Source organism: Idiotropiscis lumnitzeri, chromosome 20 (assembly GCF_059441095.1).
Source record: "Idiotropiscis lumnitzeri isolate Australia: NSW breed Sydney's pygmy pipehorse chromosome 20, RoL_Ilum_1.0, whole genome shotgun sequence".
Classification (NCBI taxonomy): Eukaryota; Metazoa; Chordata; class Actinopteri; order Syngnathiformes; family Syngnathidae; genus Idiotropiscis; species Idiotropiscis lumnitzeri.
Genome location: NC_142410.1, coordinates 10,080,284 through 10,104,884, shown reverse-complemented (window position 1 = coordinate 10,104,884; position 24,601 = coordinate 10,080,284). Strand labels below are relative to the sequence as shown.

Sequence of the window (24,601 nt, the reverse complement as noted above, 5' to 3'; positions counted from 1 at the left end):
TGTATAATTCGGTGTAAACACGGCCGCTTTTGGGGGAGAAAGGAAGCATGACAAATGTTGAACAAGTCCCAATAAATTGGGACATTGCGATTTTCCTGCAGCCCATAACCATGGAAACAGCGCGTGTGTGCGTGAATGTGTACCGAAGGAGAGTGAAAGATCCGCTGCGTGGCGGCAGATAAAAGAGAGGCGGCTGACGAGGTGGGAGTGAAGGTGGGCTGTGCGCTGAATAAATGCAGTCTGCTCTTAAATACCGAGACGACGTCTGCTTTCCAAAAGCGCGCTGGGGAGCTCGTTCACGTCGAGGGTTCCTTTTTGTCTGATCCGAGCGCTTTTTTTTTTTTTTTCATCCCCCTGGTCCATGAAGCAAATTTGAAGCTTCATTTTCCCATCACTAACTGTCACGACGCTTTTGGACATTTTTCAAGTCGAGAAAAATGTGAGGAGGCCATTGAGAAGTGGAGCTCTTGTCGTCAGTTAACTCGTTTACTGCCATTGACGGATAACGACGTCAAAGATTAATTTGAATTTTTTTTTCACTCGACCGGTAGTTCAAGATTTTTATTCTTATTTTTTCTTTTAAAAGTCTTTATGGCTTTTTTTTTTTGCATTGCAATACTGACGACAAAGCGGCGACAACATATACGGGTAGAAAACGAATGGAGTTAGGTTTCCCAGCCGGTAAAGTTAATTTTCGCTATTATTAATGATTGTTTTATTATCGCTGAGCTTCCTTTCCATCATTTCCAATATTGGTCGGCTCCGTTTGTGGTTACAATTTATCTCGCTATCTAAATTTTGTGTCGTCTCCCATTTATTGTGGGTGCAATTCCACAGTTGACCACTGAAAATTATGAAATAGCAAATCCTCTTAAATCCTGCTTTTTACGCCGACAGAAATCGACAGGTTCATTTTCATTGATGTATATTGTCTCGGGTTTTTTTTTTTTTGTCTTTTTTTTTTTAAACACTGTAAAATATGTACAATAATATATACTCTCTAAATATGCATTGAAATGTGTTTTTATTATTTCAAAAGTGTGTTTAACGACTTGATTAGCCTTTGGTATAATTCCTCCATCATGGTACGAAAAATTACAGTGCCACATTATGCCTTCATCGCTAATTGACTTGTCGATTCAATGTGGTCATAAAAAAACAAAACAAAAACAAAAAAATCCACATTTCTGAGCCTCCCTCAGCAATTCTCTCCCTGCGTTCGTCACCGTTTATCTCTGCATGCTAATGCCTCTGTCATCACAAGGGATGCGGCGAGATTAGGAGTCCTTGACGTCACAATCTGGTGGATCATCTGCGCTGCATTGCCGATATGAGCGTGTCATTCGCCACTTCCCGGAATTGTGCGTGCGGGCCGAGTCCGTTTCGGGGTTGGAGGCATTTCAAAGTTCCTTCACACGTCGGGAGGGATGGAGGGGGGGGGGCTGTTATTCCCAGTCGATGGCGACGCTCGGCGATCTCGCTCAATTTGTCGTCCAAGTTTTAAACACAAGTCAGATGGATTCATTTGCCATCTTCCATATCGTCGCGTATGGATTTGCGTGTCAGCGACAGTAATTGGACCATCGATCGACGTTGGTTTCGCTTCCCGTTAGTTGTCTTGTCACGTGTTGCCAAACTGTTTTTTTATTTTTTTATTTTTTACCATGGCCGCCTAATCATGTCTGCACGTATTAATCAACAGATATGTTTTAGGGTACACACACACACACACACACACGCACACACAAAGTACAAATGAATTTTAATTTGACTAAAAAAAAATAAATAAATAAAAAATCAAATTTTCTGAAGAAAAACGGTTTAATTGCAATAAATGTTCATTAGCAAATAATCGCGTCCCAACGGAGCATTATCTTGACGGGATATCAAACAAGCATTTTATTGAATTTGCCGCCATCCTTCCTTCCCGATCAGAACAAGCCACCGAACGACGAGCCCGTTAATTAGCGGCAGTGTTCCGATTCCTTGCAGTATTTGGTCAAACTTTCCCCCATTTTTGACAATTAGCTGGTAGCTTGTGAGTATTCCGCGAGAGTTTAGCAGAGGGTGGTTGCGCACTTATTTGCACACATTTGCATCTCGTTAGCACTTCAAACCTACAAACTTGAAAGAGTCCTTGTCAGGGAACTCTAATCTTCCTCCCTCGCTCATCTCCTCTGCCTCACACTGCCGGGTCGCCACCCCCCTCCCCTCGAACCTCCTCGTTTTTCTTTCTCATGGCTCAAGGAATTTGAGGACATCAATTAGGAAGCTTAACCTCCTGCTCGGATTTATGACAGCTGCCCAGTTATGTCACCGAGGCGAGCAAATTGAAAACACCCAAAAGACAGCTTCCACTTAATTGTTTTGCGATGTTTTGCCTCATCGATAGAGAGAAATACACACACAAAGACAATCATTAAAAGAATTCAAATCAAACGGAAGCAACAGAGCGTCACATATTAGCTTAACTTTTTAGCATACAGTTCATTTTCCACATGTATAATATTTTATCCATTTTGACCTCGATATTTTGGAGTATACTTACAAGCATTTATTTAGAGCGCTGCCGGAAAAAAAATAAACATGAACCAAAGATAATTAGGCATATTGTATTTAACAAAACTGCATTAACTTTGGTTATTTGGAAAGTTTGCTAGCTTAATGCTAACAAACAATGAAAAACACAATCCAGGCAAAAAAAAACCCCAACAAAAATACGCTTGAACTCTTTGAAGCATCTTGGAACGAATTCGGTTATCTGTTCTTGTGTTGACAATTGCGATTTGCTGAGTAGTATTGTTTCCGATTTTTGTGAATGCATCATCAGCGAGAGCGAGAGAGAGAGAGAGAGAGAGAGAGAGACGTCGAACCACCAAGACGACCAAATATGCCACAACTCCACACGTCAAGGTCTGTTCAACCACAATGTCGTCATAATATACGAACGCGGAACACAACTCCAATTTGACAAAAAAAAAATGACGACGCAAAATGACTGCAATTCCTTTTGACCGTCAAGGCGGTTCATCCGTGTGTCGAGCATCTCTCGTTCGGTTCGCTGAACAATTCATTCAGTGGCCAGTGACGTCACAACTAACACGTATGGACACCACTCGGATTATTTCAACAAGACTGTCTCCTACCTGACGTCGTCTCGGCGCACACGGAGGAGAAAATGACACTTTTTTAAGATGACCTCCCTTCACGCTGACGACGAGTTAAATGTGTCACGGAAAACGCCTTCAATTCACCGCGCCGGGTTGAAATTAGCGGCAACGTTTACGCGTCCTGACAAATAATCATGCTTTTCCCGCCGTCGGGCATCAAACAGCCTGTCGCTTAATAAGTGAGTTAAATTAGGCTGCAACAATGGGATTTACTTGTCCGTCTCCTTTCATTTGCAACTTCACTGGATTACGCCCCAAATTCATTTGAGCAGGTCAATAAGCGTCGGCTGCAAACATGCCAAGTGGAAGGAAGAGTCCCGGAAATCACGATTGGCATCTGATTGTTTAGGGACAAAACTCACTCAACTAATTAACAGAGTTTGAATTCATCTCGTTAGCAGGGCTCCCTCAGGTGGGTTGAGCGTGTGAGAAGGTGAGAATTTGGGGGTTTATTTGAAAAAATATTTATTTTGGTATCGCTGCACATCTGTGCTGATGAAGGAAGGTCAAAGTTGTTTTTTTTTTAAATCTTGCGCTTAAAAATCACCTTATATATTTAAAAAAACAAACAAATAAAACCCCTGAAACTAATCGTAAAACTAAAAAAAAGCCAAACTAAAACAAGCTGCGAGAACAACAGATTTCCAGTAGACCGAGCAGGCTGAAACACGCGCCAATATGGCGGCCATGTTGGCAGGGGCAACTCTCCCATCAAAGTAAATGGAAAGCATGGCCATTAGCTTAGCATCACACGACGCATGCACGTCCTACGTACATATTCATACTTCCTATTTTTTGACAATTTTATTTTTCTAATTAATTTTTTTCTTACTTGTGGCTTAAGATTCTCTGGCACACCTCCGATATTTATTCAAAAGTACTCGGATACAACGGATAATTGGTTAGACCCGCTCCCCCGAATGAATCCGTGAAAGGCGTTTCCCGTCAATGTTGACCAGCACACGTCTTTTCTCCCTTCACGGTCCACACGGCCCACAACGACATCTTTACCGGTACCGAGTCACACGTCTGCATCCTTTGATTCCTCCCGTGAACAAACTCAAGGGCATGTTGTCCGAGCGTTGCGCCATCACAAGTACAAAGAACGAGCTGAGCAAGTACACAGCTCAACAAGTAAAGGTCCTCAAGGACACAGCAACGCATTCGTCGCCACAAGTGCACATCCAAGTAGGCAAAGTCGCAGGTCGCCATCTTCGCAATTAAATATCTTCACAAGGACACCTCGTCCCAGTTTGAGTGCCTGTTCCGTTACGTGTGGTTGCGGCCTTGTTTTTTTTTTGTTTTTTTGGGGGGGGGGTTAAAATCATCTGCAAGCGTCTCTCCCATAATATTTGGGCTGAAACATTTTGAAAATAATTAATTGAGTTTTTTTTCCCCTCACGCCAAATTGCAAGTGTGATTTTTAATATGCGATTTTTTTCCTTTTTTTTTTTTCAATCCAAGTTCGTCCTAAATCAGATTTACCGACATGCCGACATTTTCTGAACCCGCACGTAGCGCCTTCATAAAAACTCTCAAATTCAAATGGACGTTTCTCTATTCCAAACAAAAGGCCGCGTTTAAAGCAGCGCATCACAAATGCGCACGTTGAACTGTATTTTCCGACAAGAAGCCGTCGAGCTCTTATGTCGCTTGAGCAACAACAAGGGAGGCCTTGTCGGCTCGACACACACAGGCGACTCTTTCATCTGTTGGCGTCTGCTGAATCTCAACGATAACGCTGGAAAAAAGTGAACTCCGCGCGCGTTAGATGGACGTTCGCTGTATGCGGACATTTGGAGGAAGCAACGGAAGGGGGCGGGGGTGGGAGGGGGGCGGGGGTGGGTTCACAAAACTACAAACAAACAAATAGACAATAAATCTACATTAGCGCGTCCCAATTCTTTTCTCAAATAATCTTTCCCCATTTGAAGTGAATAGAAATGAAAATCCGTTACAGACCGACATTGTTTTCCTTCGGTGTGGCCACCAGGTGGCACTAGACCAAGATTGCCTGCCAATATTCTGTTTTCTGTGTTGCTGCCAATTAAATTTCATTTAAAATAAAAAAATATATACTCATCTGTCTTTCTATCTATATCTATATCAAATCTCTTATTTATATTTTTATATATTTATAAATTTACAAATTGGAAATTTTGGTCGGAACCGTGAAAAAAAAAAAAGGAAATTTTTTTTTTGTTGTTTTTCAAATAAGAAAAAAAAAATAAGTAAAAACTCTGCACTCTATATGTTACTAAAAGAAAAAGTTTCAAACACGGTGTGATAGAAACCTCTGACTTCCGTGCGGCGGGTGGCGGTGGGTCGAGGATGGGGCGGTGGGGGGCAGGGGGAGTTTGGACACGGCCCATTGGCTTTAGAACCCGGCGAACGTCATTTGGCGAGCAGGGTGGCTCAGCCGAGGAGCAACGTGGATTAGTAATGCCCGTCAAGGTTGGACGGCGCGCTCACAATTGAATCGCCCAAGCGGTCAGGAGGAAACAAACAGGAAGCGGTAATTGAGAGATGGTGCTCTTCATTTCTATGATTTAGTTTGTCACTTTGGGTGAACGCTGCTGATGCTGTCTTCTGATGTATGTCGCTTGGAAGACAAACATTCTTACAATCGACTCTGTCACTCATATACGATCCACGAGAATTTACATTTATATATACTTATTTTTTTTATTCTTTTTCATTTTTTTCATCAATTATGAGGGAACGTTAATTATTCGCAGATTGCCACTATTTGCCATAATTTTTTTATTATTTATTTTTTTTATATACATTTTTAATTTTTTAAAATTATTTTCAACATGTATTCACTTTGTAAAAGAAAAAAAAAACATTTAGAAGCATATTGATTTTATTGGACAACTCATCATAAAAACAACTTTTTTTTTTTTTGTCATACGAGGTGAAGCGAGCATGATTGTGTTTTTGTTCCTTTTGGGAGATTTTATGTTTCCCCTCATCTCGCTGGATGTCCCCTGAGGCACAGCAGGCACACAGACACACACATTTTGAAATATTGCTGCAAATATCCATTTGCACTGATGGCTTTGGAGGAGCAAACATACAAAAAAAAAAAAAAGAAAAAGAAGCCATTAGTCTTGATTTAAATCTGATCTAATAACCGTTGTCAGCATGCCTTTGGGCCCAAAAAAATATAATGTGCAAATCTGCTCATGAAGTATTTCGAGTGGCGGTCAAATCACAGCGTTCGGCGGCAATTATTGTTAATCACAATGGATGCACACGCAAACAAATGCAAAAAAAAACAAAAAAACACAGAATGACATTTGGACAATTTTCCGTTGATCAATCTCTATATGAATAATTCATTCTAAAAAATATTTTTCCCGATTTTTTTCGATTAGTTGTCGATTAATCGTTGTAGCCAATGTAACGAGATGACTTTCGCAAATACGTGCGGACACTGCTGCAATATGTGAAAGCGAGCGACTTTCAAACGCCATTTTCAACAAAGAATCTCATTCTCTACGACAGACTCAAGGACTCTGAAGGATGTGAAGCAAGAGAAAAAAAAAAAAAAACATGTCAAATGAATGGCCGGTGAACTCTTCGAGGGGTTTAAGGACAACAACAGAAAAAAAAAAAAAAATTCTAGACTTGAGTTCTGAGGCGTTTCGGAGGGCGAGAAAAGATGGCAGACTTGTGTCAAATAAAGACATCAAGATCTGCAACCAAAACATCAGCATCCTTAATTGTGTTTGCGCGCAGTCCTTGTTGCCACGGCAACCCGCTTTTCATCATCCGCGCCTTTATTCATCGCACTCAGCAGACGTTGACTACAACCCTAATTATTCGTTACTTCGGCAACATTGGTGCATTTGATCTTGTTTCGGGTTGATGTCGGGACTGCTGACTAATCACTCAATCGGGATGTTGACAATTAATTGGCTGCTAATTAATTGTCCCTGATCAAAAATTATTGCTTGAAATGCAAACTTGCCTGGAAAATTAGTTTCCGAGCGTACGGCCGTCGCCGCGCATTAGCATTTTTATGTAATAATGACGGATTTACATATAAATCGGAAAGAAGCACTGATAAAGAAAAAAGGACAAAAAAAATTGTGGCTTACTGGAGGAACTGCAGGAAGTGGGCCGTTAAAAGTTTTTGTTATTTTCTTTTGGATGAAGTTGCTTGCAGCAGCTTTGCGTCATCTTTGCATCACAAGCGAGGAAACTCGTTGATAAAGAGGATACAAGTTGCGCCGGCGGAAAACACGCTTGGGTTGGGCAACCTATGGCCAGGGGGCCATTTTCGGCCCGGGAGAACATTTGCTCGGGCCGGCCGAATCATCGCAGAGAACGGAAAATGTAGTCCATGTGGTCTTTAAACCAGTTTCATGAAACTTCAGTAATTCAAAAAATGGATTAAATAGCCCCACACTTTTAATATTAACCCATTTACTGCCATTGACGGCTAAAGACGTCAAAGAGCAATTTTATTTACTCGGTAGTGAATGAGTTAACGTTCACCGAAACAAAACACCAAATTATAATTCGGTCTCAAATATTCCACACTAGCAGCCCGACGAGTCCAGCAACACGCTTTTAGTTTAAAGTATACTTCTTTTAAATGCGGAAGGGAAACATCTTTGCCCGGGGCGCATTATCAATAATGTCTAAGCCCAGCCAAGGTCATCCACGCGAAGTGATCAATTGTGACACCGTTATTTCCATAAGATATGATCGTAGGCTAAAAAGGCCCGAGGAGTTAACTTGCAAGCTGCCACAATATCACCGCTGCCCAGCGCACCTCACACACCGCTCATCCATCATTGTTTACAGCCACGATTAAAATCCTAATCCATCACCATTTCAGCGCGTACGCGTGTTAGCGGCCGCAAAGTGCACCATAAAAAAAAAGAAAAAAAAAAACGCACAACTGGCCGTAAAACAAACTATTGTCATTTTAATAAAAAGGCCATAATTGGCCTTTTTTCACGTGCGTCTGATTTTTATGTCCTGCGCAACTGGAGTGTGTGAACTGTGAGCGTGACGGTGAAGTCGCCTGCAACTCCTGAAAATTATGATTACCGATAAACGGACCGATTAATTAAAATAAATGATAATTCCAAAAATAATACATATTATATAATTATATATATGAATCAAAAAGGCATCATGCTTCATAACAGGGGTGTGCAAACTTTTTAATTGGCGAGCCACAATGGGTTCTAAAATTTGACAGAGGGGCCGGACTCCTCAGAGAAAAAAAAAAAACGACATTTAATTTTAAATCAAAGTGAACAAAAGCATTACAACGAAATATTTGTCTTTGACACACCACAGTATTTAAAAAAAAAATAAAGCATTAACAAGGTTTATTCACTGAATTTTTTTCAAAGTGCGGCGGGCCGGATTAAAACGCATGTGGCCCCCGAGCCATAGTTTGCCCACACCTTTCTAATATTTTTATATTTATTAATAAATCTATTTATTAATAAATCTATATACATATATATATATATATATATATATATATATATATATATATATAATATAAATATAAATAAATATTTATTTATTAATATTTACATTATAATTTCATTCACGTCCAAGTTGTTTTCAATTTCCCCCGTTTCATGTTTGCATGCTATCTGGGGGGATTGTTATGATATTCGAGAATGCATTCCAGTGTAATCGTTTGCTGTTCATTTCTCACCACCTGCTGAGTCTCGGTCTTGTCATCTCAAACAATCATCAGCGATAGAAATTTGCTCGGCAGGCCAATTCTTTAATAATGCGCATCCATCACGGAACATGACAATATTGACGTTTGCGGTCCAATATGTTGCTTCGTTCTGTGAGAGCATCTCCGATACGTGCGCACGCTGACTGAATTATTTGGCCGGAGGTGTCGGTTAAAATGTAACGTGCGCGCGCTTTAATGACTTTTGGAGGCAGCAATCAAAAGTGAAAAATGGGTAATTGTATCAATTGCGACGGCGGGCGTCAATGTCTCCATGATTTGCCGCCGATCGTTGACGACTGACGCGCTCGAAAAGACGACTGGCGCCATGATGACGGACCAAGGGAAATATCCCAAGAACGGGAGGAGGCGTTGTGTTACCATGGCGCTTGCTACCTTGAGATTTTGGTCTCACACACACACACACACACACACACACCCTGGGCTAGGCAGCATGTTTCTTTTTGATTTGACTGACTAATTGATTGATTTAAAAAAAATAATCATAGTGGGTGTCAATATGCATTCATTATATTGAATTTGATTTGGATTTTTAATCCTGAAAAATGAAACTTTTAGGCTTCTTTACCCGTCAATGGCAGTGAATGAGTTAATTTATTTATTTATTTATTTATTTTTTCACTGCCATCCCACGTAAAATGAATGAACTTTTTTACTTCTATACCCATCAATGGCAGTGAATGAGTTAATTATTTTATTTATTTTATTTATTTGAATTATTATTATTTTTTTTTTCCTGCCAGCCCACGTAAAATTAATTAACTTTTTGGCTCCTATAGCCGTCAATGGCAGTAAATTATTTATTTATTTATGGCAGTGAATGAGAATTTATTTTCTAACCTTTTTTTTTTTTAACTGTACATATGCTTCACAATAATTCAAGGACTAAATCCACAATTTGTTGTCGAAAAAGTTGCTTCAGTTTTCTACGAAAGCCTTTGTTAGCTAGCTGTCATCACCCCCCCCCCCCCCCCCGGTTCCCGGCTTTATTTGATGATCCGTAATTACCGCGCTTGACAGCAGACGCCGCTGTTTCATCCTGATAAAGGTCCCGCTCGGCGTTAAACCGCAACGCGGCTCCCTTTTCACATTATCTCGCAGACCGTTTGCCATTCCGACGAGCAAAAATCGTCCGAACGGGGCCGTGTGCGATGGCCTCCGGTCATGCGGCGATCCTTCCGGTGACTGTCGTCTTACGTGCGAAGGCGCCGCGTTAAGAGAACGAGGGAGCCAGCCGCGGCGTTCACGCGAAAGTAGGTCTTAAAGCAAATTTGCATGTTTATTTTGGGAGCCTTATTAGCATTGGCAAACATGAACATCCTGCGCAAGGAAGGCTGCGAGAGAAAAAAAAAAAAAGGCAAGAAGAGAGCTAAATGAGATTTCTTATCAAGGATTCGCCATTGATTCAAGTTGCGAACGCAGTTCTCAATCAATGACGCCAGCGCGCTGATTGTTTTGACATCTTTTCTTGTTTAATGTCAGCTCAACCCGAATCATAAATAAAGTGCTCGCTTGCCGCCAGGGAATGACGTGAATTGAGTTGATAATTTTATTTTAGTTTTTTTTGTGCGTGTTTGTGTTTATCAGCACGAACCAGAATACTGTCAGGATTTTATTGCAACACTCCGGCACTTTTTTTTTTTTTTTATTCCACCAAAATGATGTCTATCAATGTGTGTAATCATATTTAATTTGACGCCCATTTTTGGGCGTGGCATTTATTTATTCAGGTGATTAATTGAGGCTTCTGTGGGGGTGGAGGCCACAATCTGGAAAAAAAAATTCAAAAGTGTCTTCATTTGTTCCATCACCAAGCTAGTAACTTTATTCAAATAAAATGCACTTGAAATATTATAAAAAAAAATAATAATACTAAAACTATTTTTCTTAAAATTAAATGCAACTGAATTTAAAATAGAAAAAAACCTAGAACTAATCCTAAAACTATTTTTTAATTAAATGCAACTGAATTAAAAAAAAAAAAAAATATTTCCTATTCCCTGAACTCATCAAAAAAACTAAAACTAATTCTAAAACAATTTTTTGAAAATTAAACACAACTGAATTTAAAATAATAAAAAAAACCTAAAACTAATACTAAAACATTTTTTTAATTAAATGCAACTGAATTTAAATTTAAAAAAAATATATATATATATATATTTCCTATTCCCTGAACTCATCAGTCAGTTATGATCTTATTGTGTTCTTTCTACGGTGGCGCATTAATTCCACGTAGGTGTGCTTTAATCCGAAATGTTCCGATTCCGAGACGTGTTTGCGTAATCGTTGGTGGAATTGCTGCTGCGCGGGGCGAGTTGATATGCACGCAAAGCGAGGAGCCGTGCGTCCGGTCCAGAGCCGCAACTTGTATCTGAAAATGTCCACTTTTCAACTCGCCTATTTAACGCAATAAAAATCAAACGCTGAACTCGTCGAGACAAGATTGACAGAAGTTAAATCGCGCTTTGACGCCCTTTAGAATCTTCCTTCAGATCCTCAAACACTTCAAATCCTTTAAGTACATCATCTTTGACAACGGCTCGCCCTGCTGGTCAGGTGTGTTATTTCAACGTAATCCTTTTTCCAAAAAGACAATATTGGACTTACCTCTCATTGAGCCGTTTTAAAATACGAAAACGAACGCATGAAACCCAAATTGACAAAGCGATCCTTCGACATTTCCGCCCGTTCACATCGCCTTGAGCATCTGACAGTTCCTGGCCAAGAAGAATATTGCCACAGATTTGTGATTTTATTTTTATTGCTATTTCAAACTCAAGGCTCAGTCCTGGAACTTTTCTGACGCACCTCATCCATTCAACACATGCGTAGATGCGAGTATTATCGCCGCCGCCGTCGTGCTTTGTGCCTTTCCATCCATTTATGCAAAGACCCACTATTTGTTTGCGCGGATCATCGACTAATGCGGCCAAAAGCATCTCTGATCCCTCAGTTAGTGTTTGAGGCGATTATGGACTTTGAGTGTGTTCTGTTACGCGTTCCGATTTCAGCCAGCTTACTCCAGGAAAGAAAAGAACCCGCCCGCCCGAGCGCTCACCTGCAGTGTCGATGGACCCCGGCCACAGTTTCGATGATGGAACACTCGCCCTCGTTGAGGCAAAAGGCCAAGTCCTTATCTTCGACGCAAGGCTTGAAAACCTCCGACCGCAGGCTGGGCTGCGTTGGGGCCATCGCTGAAGGAAAAACAAAAAGGACAATTTAGGACGGCATATGCAAAAGATGAGATCATCAACACGCGGAATCCCGTCTGCGTCACGACGCGAGAGAGAGAGAGGGGGGGTGACCAAAGAAGTAGAGCCGCGTCCGCCTGGAACGTCTCTTTGACCTTTCTTTAGTTTACTACTTAGTGTTGGACAGAGGAAGAGATTTGTTGCTCGATCTCACAGGCTAAAGAGCTGAGCGCTGGTAAACAAGTTCAGCGATGAGCCGTCTTTCTCCTAAAAGCCGTGAAAATAAATCAACAAGGTCTTTAAAGACACGATAAGACGGTGGGGGGGGGGTGCTCCTGCTGTGATCCGACTTATCAAAGTCTCTCGCAGCTTTGGGTTTGGTTTTGTTTGGTCACTATCAGGTTGATTGGTTCCTATTGGCGCGGTAAAAGTTATGGAACGGACTTTAGTTACACCTCATAAAACGAACCAGACAAAAAAAAAAAAAAAAGGTGGGGGGGGGGTTAATGAACCGGAGTTTTAAAGGGTAAGAGTGGTGTGAAAGGACACTCATAAAAGAAGAAAACTTCACCGAACATCAAACGTTGAAATTTGTGAGGCGATTGCGGAATAGAAGGGGCTCGTGGACGGTACCTTGAGGAATGCCACGAGGGAAATCCTGACCTTTCGAATGAAATTTAATTCATAGCGAGTATGAAAAGTCCACCAACTCATCTAAAAATACTTCAACATATAAAATAAAACTTGATCAAGATAAATATTTTATTTAAATTTTTTTTTTTTTTTACTTCTCACACGATGAATCTGCCGTCACATGTTGAATTTAAGGCTGACCTGACAGCCTCGCTCCCTCTGGCTCAAGACGTTCAAAAACGTTGCTGCCAAAATGTGCCTTCAAGTCCAGACATTTTTTTTTCTTTTTTTTCTTCTTGGCTGCGACATCATACATCATCATCAATTCCCAAAGTGCTGTGTCACTCGTACCCCTGCAACCTTGCGTTGCTCACTTCCCGCCTTGCTTCCTTATGCGACCATTCCGATAGGGACTGACAAGTAGAAGAAAGAAAGGTTCGACGACGTATGAAATCAACATTCTTTAATAGTTGGGAAGAAAAGAAAAAAAAAATCTCGCTTTTGTGTGCTTCTCTTAAAACCACTGACCTAACATCATTTTTTTTTTTTGCAAACCTAATGTGGTCACCGCTGCCGCTGTTGAGATAAAAGCTGAGAGGGACTCGAAACGCCGTGACAATTATTGCCGGGGACTCGCATCCCGCACGGGAGAGTCTTGTGTTCTATTTTTGAAGTGGCATCTTGGAATAGGAAAGCTTTTAAATGTTGTCCTGTGGGAATTGGTGAAATGTGTCTACTTTTAGATTGGAGACTACCACCCAGCCCACCCTCCCCCCCCTTCCACATTCTCAGTAGGCAAAACAAATACTCTTAATCGAACGAGAACTAAAGTTCAGTAAAATTAGCAATATGAGGTCACCAACGTCGCGAAGATGTGAAAAATCACTCACGGCATCCCGCAGGGTTCCATCCTAAGGCCCCTTCAATTTGCGTAATGCTTCAGTAAAACATTCTCAGAAAGTATCCAGCATATTTTGACTCTCGTATGCAAGAGGGCGCCACATGTCATTTTTTTGCCTTTTTTTAATTGCGTTCTTTAGGAACGCGACCATAAATCAATGGTCGCGTTCCTCAAAGTCTAGTTGTAAAACATTTCAGGTTGAGTGGTTATCTAAAACTCTCATAAAAACTACCGCAAATTAGGCAACCAAAATATTAGAAACGGCGATAAATTATGGTGAAGGTCCTTTTGTGGCTGTTTTCAGCGTTCGGCTCTCGACTTTTTAGCAGGTTAAGGTTGAACTTCACCCTCTTCTAAGGCAGCCCCGAGGGCTCCATCCCAGGTTCTCTTTTCTATTCAATTTGCGGTAAAAATTTTTATTTAGAGAACTGTAACTCCTTCAATAAACTGTAAAACGTGTCACACTGAGCAGTACGACATTGTTAGTAAAAGCCCATTTTTTATTTATTTTTTTTCCCCGCAACTTTCATTGGACCTATTGTGCATGCCGGGAAATCTTTCAACACGCATAATTTTATGAAAAGCAAATGTTTGCCTGATGCACATTTCGATGATCCTGTTTACCTTCACCCACCAGTCGTCGTTCCCGAGAGGAATATATTTCTCATTTTTGTGTTCCGTCTGATCCGTCATCATCTCTCGGGCTTTACATCCCGAGCCCCCAGATTGATCGATCAATGGCCATAAACAAAAAAAAAAACCCCAGATTGAACGAGACACTGGGGCGCAACAAACAGATGACGGTGTTTTTTCACTCGGCCACGAGTGATCGTCGTCGAGAGCATCTGTCGAGAGGCGGCTGCCGGCCAACAGACGCACGGCCGTCAAATGTGTGCCAGATGATCGGCGCGGGCTCAGAATGCCAATTAGGAAAATATCGGCGGCTGGGATTGTCGCGGACGACGCTCGCACGAAAAATGTAAACGGATGAAAAGGAGAATGATGCGTAATCCAATTGTGATGGCAAGGTATCGAGCGTAATGCCAGTCAATCCCATTTGCGGCGCGAGACGATTACACGATGGCGTGCGCTAGCATGTAGCGCCGCTTGCTAGCGCCCAATGCTGATGTGTTGTTGCCGCAACAGCTTGCTTGACAGCTGCGCATCTATCACCGGGCGGCGCTTTCTGCATTGCGGTCCTGAAGGATGGCAGCCGGGCTCTCCCCCCGTGTTGTAAGGGCCGCTCAGGGTCGGACGAGCGAAGGGAATTAAGTACGCATCGCAAGGCCCGGCCGACGCTGGAACATCTTGCTGCTTCACTTTGTGATTTGTGACGGTGGAGGTGGTGCGGAGATGCCATAAATCCAGCTAAAGGATGTTTAACGTTGGATATATAAACTCCTTTACTACCATTGACGGCTAAAGACGTCAAAAATCCATTTTTTTAGAATTTTTTTTTTTTACTCGGCTGGCAGTGAATGAGTTAAAAAAAAACATGCGTAAAGGAATTCAAACAAAGTCAAGTTTTTGAAGTTTTTATTTTTTCAAAATTATAAATTAAAAATAAATATTAATTAAATAATACATTGAAAAAAAAATCGGTCTATCATGACTTTGTGCTAAATATAGATATGCATCATAAAGCTCATTTAGCGCAATACGCTGGCATTACATAAATATCGATAAAACATTTCACATCATGCACGGAAGCGCATTACCGCGTTTCTACCACTAGAGTTTTTTTTTTTTTTTTTTTTTAACCAATTCTCGTTCTCCAATGAAATGCTTGAGAATATCAAATCAAAGTGAGACGATATCAATTATTTTGTACGAGTTGAATTACCAGGAAATAAATTTTTTACCGGGATGTTTCGTCAGGCAATTTCGGCCTTAATGAGTTAAAACGTTACTTAAATGCTGCCGGTAATGACGTTTTAATTCACTTATGTCCTTTGGGTAAAATTACAAAGCGCTTGCACTATATTTGAAAGTGGCTCTTTATAGCGCCATCTTTTCAGCCGTTTTACAGTAGTTACAATCCAACGGAAGCGCGCTGAACAAATTACAAGCGACAAACAAGTACAGTATTGAGTTGGCTTAATGATCTTGAATTCAAATTAAATCGCTGCCGGCGCACAGACTTGGAGCGAGGTCTATATGGATGAAAATACACTCATAAAAGGCACCGGCAGCGCCGATTCATCCCGGACTCTTTGAAATCGCTCGCCCACTTTTCAGAGACGTCGCGATGAGAATCGCTGATTCGTCGAGCGACTTTCAAGGAAACGCGCGAGCCGGCTGGCTGGGGATCACAGATGCTGCCGCTGTGATCCGGGAGAGAATTCTCAGACCTGAGATCCTTCGAGCACATCGCTAAGGTGTTCTAATGATGCAGCGGGTCCGTATTTATTAGCTCGTGGAGGTCATTTAAAAAGTGTGGCAGCTACAGGACACATGCCGGTAAATGGCATGCGATGACCCCCCCCCCCCCCCCGCCACCCCCCCCCCCCCCCAAAAAAAATGCACGTCTCAGCATTCGTGTTTCAGGAGGAAATAAATATCAACCCAACCGGAGACTTTTCAATTTCATATGCTTGATACTTAACATTTATTTATTCATTATTTTTGCCAAACTTTTACTTTTGGAACTTATAATCATTTTATGTCCTATGATCCGAAGACGCTCACAGCCAATCGGAAAATCGGTGAGTGCAAGGTTGCACGCTTTTCAAAATTAATACTCGCTGCACACAATGGGCAAAGAGAGCGCCACTGCCAACTAGTGGAGTGGATGTGCAATTACAGCTTCATGATACTAAAAAAAAAAAAATACAAAAAAATGTCACAGCGACAACGGGCTAGCTCATTTAATTGTTGTTGCAAAGAGTCCTAGAAAAAAAAAAAAGTAATCTCAATAAAACCAAATCATTCTACTTTAAAACTTAACTGTCCTCAAATCCTTTCGCCCCTCACATCTCAAAACACCAAAGTCAAATCCTCATTTCACCAACTCCTCAACCCTTTGCCTGCTCTTAATATCATTGCGCAAACGATGCCTTGCCGAAAAGACAATTTCAAGGTTATTCCCCGCGCACAGCACGCGGACGCCGTAGGATCCTTGGCAGGGGCAAACAACACACGGGACGATTCCATTTACAATTGGAGCATTTTCCCTCCACGGCTTCCTTCTAATGCGCTCATTAGTGTTGTTGTGCGGGGGCTTTACTGCCCCTGGAGGCAGCAGCGCTTGTTGGGAGAGCAATGCCAGTGTTGACGGCACGACACACCAAAGAGAAAGAAAGAGAGAGAGAGAGAGCGACGCCTCTGAGAAGCTGCTGATTGCTTACCCAACATGCACCGCTGCCTTGTGGGCAGACTCCGAATCGCAGATGTGTTTGGAGCTGCGGGGATGGACATCACATTGTTAGGGAGCGTGTTCAGAGTTATCTGGAAAATGGCTGAGAAATGACAGGAATGCTTTTTTTTTTTTTTTTTTTTGTCTCCTCCCCACACTCTTGTGCAGAAGCATTGAAAAGGGAATCTAAAGCAATTGAAAAGTGCAAAATGAGGCCAATAGGAGCGATTGAAATTTAAAGCGATCTTCTGTGTGCGCATGCGTCCCGAAAAGTCCTAAAAACACGTATGCGTGTGTGTGTGTGTGTGTGTGTGTGAGACAGTGTTTCAATGCCTAAGTCGATATTTAGCAGAATAAAATAACTTCTTTCATGGTTCCTTAAAGTTCCCAACAATAAAGATAGTTTGTTTTGAAATACACAATAGAGAGAAAAATCGGTAAAAATCTGCGATTTTTTTAAGGAGGATGTTTTAATGTTTTCTTTCTTTCTTTAATGTTGTCATTTGTTAATTTGCATATACAGACAAGAAAAAAAATGGCACTTTTTTTGTGAGGTGGCTCATGTTGTCCGATTAAATCAGCGAGCCGATTAATCGGTCAAGCCCTAAATCTAGTTTTTTTTTGTTTATTTTTTTGAATTTTTACAGCATTATTACCACACAGCATCATCAAGGGATTCATCCAACTCACTGAAAATGACAATTCTATCCATAAGGGATTTCTTACACCGGAAAACTCGCGTTCGTCGATTACCTTGAAAGATAAAAGCTGGCCAACAAAAAGGAGAAGACAATATACCTCCGCAGGATTACAGGATGCAGCTAAACAAAACTCCATATGAATGAACACGCACTCGAAACAATGCAGGCGAGCGGAGTATCAACATAAAAAGCCTTGGAGGACTCTGCCGGTGCGAAGGTGCAGATATTTGTCATGCGCAAATGAGAAAGCAAAGAGGCAGACGTTTGTATTAAACGACCGACGTAAGCCCCATTTCCCTTGAACAAAGTAGAAGCTCCCTCCGATGGTTTTATGAGTCATACAAAGTCACAGTTGAATGTAGTCATTAGCACGTCGCGTCGTTATGAGATGGACTCCGAAGTGCCGCCGATGATCCAAAACGGCAGGTTAATAAAGGCCCGGCCCACAAGAAGCCGAACGTGCAGTGAAAACCTCGAGGGAAGCATTCGCACCCGTCATGCCGTTCGCGTTCTTAATTAGCTGCCGACCTCTCGTGTCGGCCTCGTCTTTGTTCAAGTTCACACGGCCACCGTAGGCGCCGTAGCGCCCGGCCTTCTGCGACAACAAAAATGAAAAGCCCACTAGAACAGCTGAACTTGATTTTGGGGTTACTCAGGGGGGGCCTTTAAATTGACTGCGGCTCCATTTAATGAGTTGCACTGTGCTAGGTCCAAATTGTAATTGTAACTAAGTTACCGTGAAGTAAGAAGTAACCAACGCCAGCAAAACAAAAAAGATAGGAACAGCTGAAGTTTATTCTGGGTTAATCAGAAAGTACTTTAAATGGTGGCAATAAAGGGTGTGCGCACTTATGCAATCACAATTATTTTTGTTTCACCAAATTGCATCCAGGTGATAGATCATGTTAATGGAATTATTTTCAGATGAATTCTCTCGGTGTCATTTTTAACTCCACAAAATCCCGCCATTTGGAAGAGGGGAGTGTAGACTTTTTATATCCCACCTACGTACACTTCAGTGAGAGCGCAGTTGGAGATGCCGTCAGAATTTCTCCAAATAACCCGATTGAAATATTATTAGATGCTAATTTGCCTGGCATGCCGCTCGTAGCGCCGATATGGAAATCACGAGCCACATAAGTCGTATTCACCGACGGCGCTCTAATTGCGTTAATATACCACCAGGAGGGATAAACGGCGCGTCTCACGTGGGACAAACAATTTGCTTGGTTTCTATCTTTACAATCGAGTTTTTATTTATTTATTTATTTATTTTTTTGCTGATTAGACTCGTACGCTTTTGGACGACACATTGGCAGTTCGAAAGTGGCCGAGAGAGCCGCTTCAGATTCACTCTGCATATAATCTGTGCAGACAGAACGTGAATTCGTGGAAGTACCGCGTGTCTGAATATGAAATGAGATTTTATGTAACTTCTTACACACGCAATCAGATGGAAAAAAAATCAGTCATGAGCATTATGAGGAGCCTAATTTTGCCCCAATTGCAGCAGCCGAAGTCATCGTCGCTAAATGATGCAAATGAGTTGCCAAATAAAGACTCAAAGGAGGACAAGTGCAGACGGGAACACGACTGCGGACGCATCCACCACCAAAACGTTAACATCCATTAATATCAATCAAATGATGGATGGATGAATGGCTGAATTAATGGATGAAATAATGAATGAATGACTCAACGGATCCTTGAGCGGATGGATGTATCAATGTGGGTGTAACTTTCATTCTACAAGGGTGAATGGGTGAAAAATCTGGACAGGGTGGACCAATGATGAATAATTAATGAAAGGGTGAATGAAAAAATGAACAGCGAGCCGACGGGTACACCAATGAATGAATTGATGAGTAAATAATGGATGATAGATGAATTTATGAATTAATGGATATGTGCACGAATAAATGTGTGAATTAGGTGAATGGATGAATGAGTGAGCGGGGTGTGAATTCCATCATGGAAGAATGACTGGAAGGAGGGATAATGAATGGATGAATTAAACAGATGAACAAATGAATGGTGTGAGAGATGTCAGATGGGCAAATAATGAAATTATGAATGGATGAATTCATTGATGCCCTTTAAAAATGAATCTAGTCTCTCTATGAACGAATGAATGTATTAAATCCCCTTAAGGTGGCGCTTTCATCTCTCTCTACCCAAGGACGAATGAATGAATGAAACCCAGGAGCTTTTGCTTCCATCTCACATTTGAGAAAGACAGCCTCCTCCTTTCTCCCTATGAGCGAGTGAAAGCCGCAGTTGCTGCTGCCGTCTTCTCACTTTTTTTCGAAATAAATCCTCTCTCCATCTCACTAATCTGGAGGCATGTAATTATTCACCCTTGAGAGGAAGTGTGGCGGTGGCTAAGCGTGAGACAGGAAAGACACAAGACTCCGGAATGGAAATTGTTCCGATACGTGAGAGGCAGGCCGGAGCCCATCCTCTTTTTCCTGCCTCTCACTTTTATGCCCCGCCCCCTCTATCAGTGTTCTCGAGGACCTCCCCAATGCCGCAGCGACATTCACGAGAGGCAAAAGAGTGTTGGAGTTAAACGACCCCCGCAAAACGTGGACCACAGAGCGGCTTCCTGTCGGCGCGCTTGATTAAAATTCCGAGGCGCGAGAATACGGGGCGTGATGTACGACGAGCAGGTGGTGGCGCTCTTTAATATGCATGAGTGCACGAGCTCCTGCATCTGCAGACTGGCAGTCACTGAGCTTGTCTGTCCACTCTCTTGGCAGCTCTCTGGGCACATGAGGGGGGGGGGGGCGACGAGGGGGGGTGGTGCGGGCACTCATGGGCACAGCACGAGGGGTGGGCGGTTTGCTAAAATGCACTCCTAAGATCAGCGGAGTGAAGCCCGTCTCGGCTTTTTTAGTGCCTCACATCGTCTGACGGAGGGAGAAGGCAGCCATTTGCCGCCGTATATTTGATTGATTTCACACAAACAAGAATCAGATCAAAACGGGCTCGGGAAAAAAAAAAATGGGACTAAAACCTCGCAGGACTGCTTCTCGTCAACACTGGCGCATAATTTCAATGTTTTGCTCCCCCGTGGCACAATTGGGCTACGCATCATGTGAGCGTAACGGGGAAGGGGGGGAGGGGCATGAAATAGGGTCTCGTCAGATCGAAATCAGAAATAGAGGACGATAAGAATAGGATACTTGCCAAAGCAACTGCGGCATAAACAGACAAATCTGATTGGCCCCGACGGTGTACGCCTGATTTGATTCTGGAATGGCGATTGGCGACTTAAATAATGCAAAACAAAAAAGATGCAAGCGAACGCCTCCAGGTCAAACGAAAACATATGCGGGCCTCGAGAGATGAAGAAGACGGTTTCTGTAAACTTGCTGATAGCGCTCCAAACGTTGGGAGCATCAAATGAGCATTTTGGCTAACCGGCGGCAGACTGAATGAATGGCGCTTGAGTTACGATGACAGCAGACTGCAACGCTTTTATCCAGGCTCTATTTAGCTGGATTACTTTTGAGTTTTTTTTTTTTTTTTTTTTGGGGGGGGGTGAAATCCTTTCAACCTCACTGACTTAAATGCCGCTAGAATTATCTTGATAAAAAAAAAAAAGAAAAAAAAAAAAAGGTGGTGAGGGGGTTCTAAAGTAAATTAAAGGCTGTTACACTGCCACCTAGTGGTTCGATCTAGGAAGTGAGATTACGCAATTGAATACGAGCTGAACCGATGAGTCCACGTTAAAACTGCGCATTGACATTTACATCTTAAAGTCGATGAATTGCAAATCGTCTTTTGGCATCAACAACGCCGACGCCGCGCTGGAATCGGCAAAATTTGGTCTGCATGAAAACGAGCAGCGTTAAACGTTTCGTAAAATTGCTAAAAATTTGGGTGCACAGACAATCATTTGACACAACGGAATCATCCAGAAACATTCTTCTTGTTTATTTTTTTTATTTATTAATTTTTTTGGGCCGACCTTAATTGGTCTCTGATGGTCAATCTCGTATTGCAAGCAAGAACTCGAAGGTCATTGAATCACGGTGGCCAATTCTTCCATGCAGCTCGATGACAGGCTTCTGCTTTTATGTCCTTGGCCGGCATCCGCTTGTTATTTTGATGCGTGCGCCTATGATGCCGAGAGACGGCAGGGATTCGGCGGATGGCAGTGGAGCGGCGGCGCTGCAATTTTTCTGTCAACTTGGCCTCATGCGGCACATCCTGTTTGTTTTTCACCGCGCTCGACAGAGACGGCGAGGTACACGCCCACTTGAGTGGTGTTTTAATTGCGCTCACGCAATTGGCCACGTGTGAAAGTGGGACATTTCGGGTTTGGGTTTTGGGGATCATTAAAACAATACTGTTTTCTTTATGAAGCAGAAAAATAAAAGCATTATCTAGATTTTAGCCCAAGACTTTTTCCTCATCCCCGAAAACATTAATTAACTATGTCGTCACAGCTGAAACTGGTGCAAAAAAAACCCCAAAAAAACAAACCGAACCAAAACGAGTGACTCATCTCCATACATAGAAACAAAACGTACGAACAGCATCATCTCCATTGTGTTTGCGTCAAACACGTTCAAAGCAAAGAGAGCGAGAAATGCGCACTCATTCCAAACAGCCTTGCGCACTCTGCCCACTACGTTGCTAGGCAACACACACACGCACACACGCGGAAAACACACACAACCTGAATGCAGCCTCTCGAGTGGTCTGGGCCCGCCGATGTGACCACAACTGATGGAAATATTTCGCAGAGCTCGTCTGAAGTGAGCGCCGTCAAAATAAACGCGTGTGATATTATTGCTGCATTCGAGGTCGCTGGGAAAAAGGAGCGACGACGCTCGGAGGTCACCGCGGCATCCATGGAAACGAGATATAATGTTTGTTTGTTTATCAAGACTAAGCAATATTTGACAATCCTTTTTTTAAATAATCCGTTTTTCCAGGAAAGTCGATTTTCTTTGTCCAAAATTTCATGAGGATGAGTACAATTTTTTTTTTGAACGTATACAAATGCAGCTTTTATTTCGTCTGGCTTCACTGCCACGTCGTGTCGAGCATTATTGAGATGCAACGCAGTTTGTGCTGGTCAAGCCTGATGTGGGATCAGGGAAACCGTTAAGCCAACCACGCCGACTCGTCCTGATCCGCCCCCCGCCCCCGCCCCCGCCATCGCCTTGGGATGGTGTCTGGCTTGCATTTCCGTCCAAATTATGAGCCGTTTAACACCTCGCCACCTGCCGCGTTTATCTTCCTGCGTGGGAGAGGACGACGAGGAGGAGAAGGTGGTGTTTTTTTTTTTTTTTGTGTGTTTTTTTTTTAAACTGCTAAGTAAACGTAACTGTCCTCAATTGACCTTTCACAGTCAGACGTCGACGCTTGGGAATTTTTTTTAAATTTTTTTTTGTGGGTTGGGTTCCCGAAAGCAAAAAGATAAATGCAAGTTCTGGGTGCAGTTATGTGCTCATCTTTTTTTTTTTTTTTTTTTTAGGTCAGAGAGTGTGTTAGCCAAGCTCAATTATTGCATAAGATGAACACACACACACACACACACACACTCCTTTAACACCTCTCATGATTCCTCAACAGACGCAGGATCCAACTAATCATCTTCAACACTTGATAACGCAGCTCAGTGACGAGTTCTCCAGACGTGGCGGCGGCGATGCAATTTTCCGTAAAACGCGTCGCCTCGACACCAAAATAAAAACGCCATTCTCCCGTGGCCTTCCTCACGAGACAGACGAAAACATTGAACCTGACGGACGCAAATGTCGCGCATGAAGGATGGCCGGGTGTCGGGCAAAGCGCTTCTCTCTGGTGCATAACGCTCCCCTAACGGATGTATTCGTCAAACAAGTTGCGCTCGGAGCCATTCGGCGCGAGGGGCGGATGAATACGTTCCAGTGGCGTTCGTCTCCCGTAGCACAAGGTTGCCGGCAACGAGCCTCATGTGTCACATTGCGTGCACGCCGACGGCGAGCATGTGTCATAGCCGAGGCGAGACGTCGCCTTCGAGATTGCAGCGACAAAATGGTAGCTCGCTCGCTCGCTCGTTCCGTGGTGCCTTTAGGACCACTTTTGTTTCATATTTAATACAGAGCACTGATTCACATTTGCCTCTTAGAGAGCACATCGTCACGGTTACACACAACTGTTCAAATGACAACTTTGTCATCTACAAAAAGTAAGAGTTAGTTGCAAATTTGGGATGCGGCTTTGTTCACAATTCTGCTTGTTATTACACATTCATTACATTACGCAAGTGATGGGAAAATGAAGCTTCAAATTTCACGAACCACTGGTTGTATTTTTGAGTCCTCTAGATGGCACTGTTGGTTTAAATAAAGGGTTTTAAAAAAATGCCAAGTCAGCCCAATGTTGAACAGAGAGCGCCATCTACAGGAGTCCAAAAGTACTACAACTGGTTCATGAAGCAGATTTGACGCTTCATCATTACGTCACGCCACTGCTTCTCAAATAGCGGGGCGAACCCCCCTATGACGTTTTTTTTTTCCTGCCGTACTACAATAAAGTGTAATTGTACATCCACACCACTAGTTGGCAGTGGCGCTCTCCTTGCTCATTGTGCGCAACGCTGGGGGGGCGTAAAATCATTTCTTTTTTTAAATGATACGCACGGAAACATCTTGCTTTATGAAGATCATAACGCTTTTAACAAATATTTATTAATGTGGTGGTGTAATAATCTGATTAACCCGAATGAGATTTCAATAAGGCAGAATAGTTTTAAAAACACCTGTTCAGTGACGCTGTCGCTCTTTAATCACAATCAACATAAAAGCAGCACAAAAACAACAACAAATTGCAGCTAATGAACACCCAAAATGAAATTGCCACAAGGTCAAGAACCACGAGGCAGACTCACGCCCCGGCCGCCATC

At 42.4% G+C, this 24,601-nt stretch overlaps 1 protein-coding gene across 1 annotated transcript in view; it reads right to left on the bottom strand.

Annotated features, from left to right (window-relative positions):
- nrg3b (neuregulin 3b) overlaps nucleotides 1–24,601 on the bottom strand; it is a 132,452-nt gene that overhangs the window by 43,256 nt on the left and 64,595 nt on the right. Inside the window, exon 2 of the mRNA XM_088283739.1 lies at nucleotides 11,975–12,110. Coding sequence (XP_088139865.1) covers nucleotides 11,975–12,110 — 136 coding nt within the window. The remainder of the gene's footprint in view (nucleotides 1–11,974; nucleotides 12,111–24,601) is intronic.